Here is a 7,702-nt window from a genome sequence, read left to right as displayed (position 1 = left end):
ACATGTGATTTCAGAATCCTAATACATCTATAAGACTTTAGGTTCCAATATTCATGTATCCCCATTTCTTGAAACAACAGAGTTTTACCCTCATAATTACCTCTTATAGTTAACTGACACAATTGTTAAAAATACCAGCCCTACATATTCGAATAAAGCTTATGATTTCTATATATGTCACATAAATAATAGATTAAAGGCAGGAGAAAATATGAAAATCCAACCAGCTTCTGATGAGACAGAGAAGACACTTTGAATGCATACAGTGTAAATGATTCACTTTTCCGCAGCACCATTTATGTTCTGAATTAGTTTTGTCCTTTTTCCTTCCTATTTGGGGGTGGGGACTTCCAAACAGTGCTCAGAAGGCCTTGGAGCGAGCTCCAGGTTCTCCAGTGCCACCCCTGTGGTGCTCAGAACCCAGCTGCCTGGACCTCTAAACCCCTGAAGCACTTTTTTTGAGGGGAGACTTTCTGCAAGCACCATGATTTACAAAGTTGTTTGTTATGCAGTTGCTTCAGGAAGTCCATGTTCCAAAGCCAATTCCACCACCAGTGTGACCGTCCCTTCACCAAAGTCCCCAGTTTCCTACCCAGCCCCTCAGCCTGCCCTGTAAGCAGGCACAGAGAAATTTAGTTCAATATATGCTTGTTACAACACATGCTAGAACATAAAACTTATTCCAGCATTAAATAATTCCATGATAGTGCCGTTTCCTGCTGGGATGAACAAGGTGGCACTTGAGTTCTAGCTCTCTGAGATCGAATAGGTGGACCGGCTCTCTGAGGTTGCACAGGTGACCTGCTCTGATGTGATGTGGCCTGGCTCCCTGAGATAGCACAGGTGGACTGGCTCTCTGTGGTCGCACACGCTCTGGCTCTGAGGTTGCACATGTCAGCTGTGGTGTCAGCACACTTGGCTGCGCTGCTCATTATTTTGATCGCACGCTGGCATTTCCTCCACAGCCACAGGCCTTACCCCCTAGAGGGCACAAAATAATTTACTATATAATGCTTTTTACGGGGAAAAAAGTATCGGGAAATAGATCAATAGGAATCAATCTGTGATCATTGTTCTATCTCACAATGCTGTGTGTCTGAGTGTTTACTGGATGTTTTGTGCCTCTGAGCCTTCTGCGTTACTATTTTTGCTCACTGAGCTATTACAGAAGGTAAGGTGCTTTCCTTGCATGTGGCCAACACGGGTTTGATATATGGCACCACATATGGTCCCATGAACCTGCCAAGAGTATCCCTGAGCACACATTACTCCTGAGCGCTGCCTGGTGTGGCCAAAAGCCAAAAACAAACAAACAAACAAACAAACAAACATCACCACCCTCAATAGAGGGTCTTTAAGTCAGATTCCTCTCACGGCAAACACTGACAGGCATAACCTGAACGCACAGAAGCATCTCTGGGGTCCTCACGAACTTGTAAGATTGTAGCAAGATACTGACACGAAAACCATGGAAAATCGATGAGTCAGTCTCAGTCCTGGACATGGGACACGGTGCGACAAAGATCAGGTGAGGGAGCAGGTGAGAGGGCGAAGTCCCAGGTCCCAGGTGTGGCTCCCAGTGTCCCCAGGGTGGTGTTGGGGGCAGGAGATCAGTCCTGGGGATTCCTGGTCTCCCCAGAGTTTCACTTCTCCCTCTGCAACCTGTGTTAGCGCCATCTGCCCGGATACTCGTGACGCCTCCCCAATCCTCACTCCCATTGGGCATGGCTGTCTAGATCATCCAATCAGCGTCAACACGGCTCCCGGTTATAAACTAAGGGCAATCGCGAGGGAGGGAGTCAGAACCCGTTTCCTTCCTTCAGTATGTTGGTGCCGCGACCCCTCCTGCTGCTGCTCTCGGGGGCCCTGGCCCTGACCCAGACCCGGGCGGGTGAGTGCGGGGTCGGGAGGGGAGTTCGTTGCGGGGGGAAGGGTGGGGACTGCCAGGCACTGATGTGCAGGACCCCGAGAAGGAGTTTCTCGGATCCCTGCCCGGACGCCCCCAAATGTTCCTCCTTGTCCCCCCCAACCCCCAACTCCCCCCGCGCCCCTAAGTCTCGCCCTTCTCGGTCCCTCCCCCCTTCCCGTCTCCCGAGCCCCCTCTCTTTCCCTCACCCTGGCCTCGGGGCGCGCAGGCGGCGGGTCGGGCCGGGTGTCACCCCTTCCCCTCCCCCAGGCCCCCACTCCCTGCGGTATGTCCACACCGCCGTGTCCCGGCCCGGCGGGGAGCCCCGCTACATCGAAGTCGGCTACGTGGACGACACGCAGTTCTCGCGCTTCGACAGCGACTCGGCGAGTCCGAGGATGGAGCCGCGGGCGCTGTGGATGGAGCAGGAGGGACCCGAGTACTGGGAGCGGCACACGCGGAACGCCAAGGGCTCCGCACAGACTTTCCGAGTGAGCCTGAACACCGCGCTCCGCTACTACAACCAGAGCGAGGCGGGTGAGCGCGGCCGGGCAGGGACGAGCCAACACGGGGACGGGCCGGGTCGCCCCGAGGCGGGTCCGAGCGTCCCCGAGGCTGAGGGACCCGCCCCGGACCCTTGACAGGGAGGCGCCGCGGGGACCGGACCCCGGTTTCGTTTTCGGTTCGGGGTTAATCTGTGCGGGCGGGTCAGACTCTCACACCATCCAGTGGATGTACGGCTGCGACGTGGGGTCCGACGGGCGCCTCCTGCGCGGGTACTGGCAATTCTCCTACGACGGCGCCGACTACATCGCCCTGAACGAGGACCTGCGCTCCTGGACGGCGGCGGCGGGCACGCAGGCTTGGAGAACCCAGCGCAAGTGGGAGCAGGCAGGTGGGGCTGAGCACCACAGGGACTACCTGGAGGGCAGGTGCTTGCAGTCTCTGAGGAGATACCTGGAGAACGGAAAAGACACGCTGCTGCGCGCAGGTACTGGGTCCCCGGTGTTGATGACCCCTGACCTTCCCTGGGAGGGGTGGGGGACTCCCCACAGGGGGCACATAGTGGGGTTCAGTGTCCGAACAGCGCCCCTTCTTCAGTCAGGAGAGGGACGGACACGCCTGGTTTCCATATTCTGTACCACAGAGACCCGCCCTCCCCTCAGGCCACCCTGTGTCCTCAGGACCCTGAAGTTACTCGGTTTGTGTGTTTGGGGGGGCTGGGGGGGAGAGGGAGGTTCGACATTCTCTGAAATAACGAATATGGCTTCCCTGGGGCCTGGCAGCCATCTGTGAACTCTCTCAGATCTCAGCTCTGACTCCTGCTTCTCTCAGTCACTCACCCTTCACCAGGGCAGGACAGAGTCAGTGTCTCCTGAGAGACCCAAACCTCCTTCCCTAACCCCATTCAGGAACTTTCCAAGGAATTAGGATTTTACCCAGTTTCTCCAGTCAAGCTTGTGTGTGGATTTTTACCTCCTTTGCAAACCAATTATCCTGTTCAACCTCATTGTGGAAGTAACACAAAATGTGAATTTTTTCAATTTTCTCCTCAGAACCCCCCAAAAGACACATCACCCACCACCCCTTCTCTGACCAGGAGGTCACCCTGAGGTGCTGGGCCCTGGGCTTCTACCCTGCCGAGATCACCCTGACCTGGCAGCGTGATGGGGAGGACCTGACCCAGGACACAGAGCTGGTGGAGACCAGGCCTTCAGGGGATGGAACCTTCCAGAAGTGGGCGGCTGTGCTGGTGCCTTCTGGAGAGGAGCAGAGATACACGTGCCGTGTGCAGCACCAGGGGCTGCCGGAGCCTGTCACCTTGAGATGGGGTGAGGAGGGGGACAGGGCACAGAGCCTGTTCTCAGGGAATCAAGGTTGGCCCCTCTGGGGAACAGTTGAGTGTCAGGCTGGGTCTGGGGTCACACCCTCTCCTTCCTCCCTTCCCAGAGCCCCCTTCTCAGCCCACCATCCTCACTGTGGGCATCATTGTGGTCCTGGCTCTTGGGGCTGTGGTCGCTGGAGCTGTGGTGGCAGCTGTGATCTGCAGGAGGAAGCGCTCAGGTAAGATGGGGGTAGTTTGGGGGGGATTCTGTCCAACATGGCAGGTCTTCAGTCTTGTCCCACTTTGGGGGTCTCCCTCCTGTATTAGTTCTCCTGCCCAATTAGCGGGAGCACCACCAGCCCCGGTGCTGTTGCTCACACTCCCCTGTGTGTGCCGCTCTCAGGTTTGCTCAGGAAAGACACGTTCACCTCCATAAGCTGGGCATGAACCTGGTTCCCAGGGTCACGGGGACTGTCCCTGTGAGCACAGACCGCCAGGCTGTACAGGCACAACCTGAACGCACAGAAGAAGGAGGCTGGTCAGTCCAGGAGCGTCTCCTTCCTGCGTGTTTCCTAGTCCTGCCCTCAGTCTTCAGAGTTCTGACGCTACCCGGGGGTCCGGGCCTAGAGAGCTGCTCTGTGGGCTCAGGACCCAGTGCTCTCCCCGACCTTCCCTGGATGTTTCCTTCCCACAGGTGGGAAAGGAGGACAGTACACTCAGGCTGCAAGTAAGTGTGGGCAGAGCTGGGGCCCTGGAATCCTAGGGACAGAGACCAGAGCCCTTGGATCCTCCTCTAGTCCCACCCCCTGGGCTCTGACCTTGGCCTGTTTGTTCCTCTCCAGACAGCGACAGTTCCCAGGGCGCCGATAAGTCTCTCTCGAACACTAGAGGTGAGACTCGAGACTGGAGTGGGTGGGATTGGGCAGAGGGGACAGGACTGGGTTTGGGGGTTCTTTGAGCGGGATGCTGGGAGCTTGCTCAGGATGTCACCACTTCTGTCACTCACCTGAGTCTCTTCATTCTTTTCTCTCACAGTGTGAGGCAGCTGCCCTGCTGGGTTCCTCACATCCCAGTGTTGTGACTCAAGAACTGCTGATTCTCCTTCTGCCCTGGGACTTGAGAGTGTCTGTGTCCTGTCACACACTGTGAGGGGGGAGACTGGCCCACCCCTGCCCACCAGACCCTCCACACTGACCTGCATTCTCTTCCCTGATGCTCTGGGCTGTGCCAGCAGAGACAGGACTCAGCCGTCTCCATCTGTGTTAGCTTCTTGTTTTCCTGAATAATGTTTCTCCCTTACTGAAATCACCATATGATTTGCATTTTTCTAATTCCTGTTTTGTGGGGTTGAGGGTTAATAATCGAAATCCCTGAAATTTGAGAAGAAAAATATAAAAATCTTGAGACCTTCCATGTGTTTTCTGTTTTGATTTGAGTCTGTCTGACTGGTGACCAGAGAGGCTGTGAGGGAAAGGGAGGGGACAGAGGTGTGCCCTGTCTGTCTCTGTCTCAGTCATTGTGGGCTTTGATGCACCTCCACCTCCTTTGTTGCTTTGGGGGAGGGGGGCGCCATCCTGGTTCTGCACTCATGGGTCACTCCTGGCAGGCCCAGGGAACCATATGGGGATCAGATCAGGTTGGCCACATGCAAGGTAAGCGCCTCCCCTTATACTGTCGCTCAGGCTCCCTCTAACCCCTGTGTCATCTCCTGAAGTCCCAGTGTGTTCTATTTTAAAAATTTCTAAATTCTGTATCCCAGAGATTGTGTGACCCACAACAAACCCTAACAGAATGAGAACATAATTTTTTTTTTTGTTCAGCAATAAAATCTGTTTATTTTATTTTGTTTCTTTTACCCCTTATGAGATAGTGGGGAATAGGGATTGGAAAGGATAAATTGTTACATAGTAGGTTCAACTAAAACTATTACTAAGGTTTTTGTCCATAGGTTAGGTAGACTAAATGAACAGATTTTCTTACAAAATGATTTTTCAGATTTTTAAAATTTCATGGGAGTAGTGCAACACAATGCACATAACATCTTTAAATAAACCCAGGTTTAATCATTGTTTTTTGTTTACTGGTATTTTTTTAAATTTATTTTTAATTAGTGAATCACCGTGAGGGTACAGTTACAGATTTATACACTTTTGTGCTTATGCTTCCCTCATACAAAGTTCGGGAACCCATCCCTTCACCAGTGCCCATTCTCCACCACCAGTAAACCCAGCATCTCTCCCACCCTCCCCAATCCCATCTCCCCCCACCCCACGAGAACATAACATTTTATTGTAAATTTTAACTTCGGTTTACAAACAAGCGTCAATTGCCTCAAACTGCAAGTGCTTCCCTTGGGCAGAGCCTCACCCATGAGTAAACTTTCTCCTTGGCCTCGGGCAGCATTTGTAGCTGCCATTCATGTCTTACCTCACACCTAATATTCCAGGAGTAGCACATTTAGTGGGGTTTAAAGTAGAAGGCAACCAATCTTAGAGGGAAATATATTTTTACAGACATGTATATACATAATATATATATTGAATTTATTTAGTATTTTCACTCCTCTCTGTTTTTAAGAGTTGGGGCGGAAGGGCAGTGCACAATATTCTGTGACCTGATTTCCAGAGACCAGCTCTATTCAGGAGTCCATCACTGTTGCCTCATTAGAATAAAGATGCTCTTATTCCTCTCCCATCCCCTCAAATTCATGAAGTTTCAGGAGCCCTGTGTCAGGAAGCACAGGAACAGACAAATATTAGAACTGAATATGTGTCTAAAACTTTGACCACTGAGGAAATTCCAAGAGTTCTAAAGGCTTTCTACCAGAAATGGGAATGAAGCAAAAATGTGTGTGTTACTATAAACCTCAAAATCACAACTTCAGTTGAGATAATTGGGCAGAATCCCAAGCTTACCCACCACATCCCTCACTTTCACATAGAACTTCTGCCTTGGCTAAGTCCACACATTTCTGGAATGACCCTCTCAATTGTGTTTGCAACTGTCCTTTAGTTCTCTCTGCCCATCCTCGAAAGGTTATTTTTGAGGATAAACTTTAAAAAGCTCATATGTAAAGCTGGTTAATAATCCTGGGACTCTCATACTTTTCGAGGGCATCTATGACAAAAATTCCCTTCTTAGGGCTTCCCCTAATAAATTCCTTCTGAGTTTAACCTCATCTTGGCTTCACTTAGAGGATGTAGACTGGACTATCAAAGCCATTTCTGTTGCTACACCAACACCAATGTTTGATTCAATCCTTTAGCTCCTTTGTTCCCTTAGATTCTTCTGTCACCATCTGATTTTACTTGGTTTTATCTCTTTGAGCTAATAGAAAATTGTTCTTCCAAGCCACCAATTTTAGGATTATTTGTTACAAAGTAATAAGTATTAATAAGGTTTTCTTGTTTCTGCTGTTCTATAGATATTACTTCCATTGACTTTGTTTCCTGAGCCTTGTAACTGTTATTCATATTAGCTTCAGTTTCTTCTCTTCTACTTCTTCCTTTTACATTTTAAATGTATCTTTTCTTTTCCTTTCTTTTTTTTTTCTTTTTGGGTCACACCAGGCAATGCACAGGGGTCACTCCTGGCTCTGCATTCAGGAATTACCCCTGGTGGTGCTCAGGGGACCATATGGGATGCTGGGAATCGAACCTGGGTTGGCCGCGTGCAAGGCAAATGCCCTCCCCACTGTGCTATCACTCCAGCCCCAAAACTGAGAAGAGCTTTTTTTTTTTTTTTTTTTTTTTCTTTTTGGGTCACACCCAGCGATGCTCAGGGGTTACTCCTGGCTTTGCACTCAGGAATTACTCTTGGCAGTGCTTCGGGGACCATATGGGATGCCGGGGATCGAACCCGGGTCGGCAGTGTGCAAGGCAAACACCCTACGTGCTGTGCTATCGCTCCGGCCCCTTCTTTTCCTTTCATTGACATTATAATGACAGAAGTAAGAAGTGTGTGCTTGTACA

At 51.1% G+C, this 7,702-nt stretch overlaps 1 protein-coding gene across 1 annotated transcript; it reads left to right on the top strand.

Annotated features, from left to right (window-relative positions):
- The first annotated feature begins 1,479 nt into the window (after window positions 1-1,479).
- Window positions 1,480-5,142, top strand: LOC129401635 (saoe class I histocompatibility antigen, A alpha chain-like). Its single transcript, XM_055124361.1, has 8 exons — window positions 1,480-1,528; window positions 2,177-2,443; window positions 2,619-2,897; window positions 3,463-3,738; window positions 3,857-3,970; window positions 4,426-4,458; window positions 4,574-4,621; window positions 4,767-5,142. Exons 1-8 carry the CDS (start codon window positions 1,480-1,482, stop codon window positions 4,769-4,771), a joined length of 1,071 nt encoding a protein of 356 aa, XP_054980336.1. The 3' UTR covers window positions 4,772-5,142.
- The last annotated feature ends 2,560 nt before the right edge of the window (window positions 5,143-7,702 follow it).

The sequence above is a fragment of the Sorex araneus genome, chromosome 2 (genome assembly GCF_027595985.1).
Source record: "Sorex araneus isolate mSorAra2 chromosome 2, mSorAra2.pri, whole genome shotgun sequence".
In the NCBI taxonomy this organism is placed as follows: Eukaryota; Metazoa; Chordata; class Mammalia; order Eulipotyphla; family Soricidae; genus Sorex; species Sorex araneus.
This window is presented reverse-complemented; position numbering and strand designations above follow the sequence as displayed.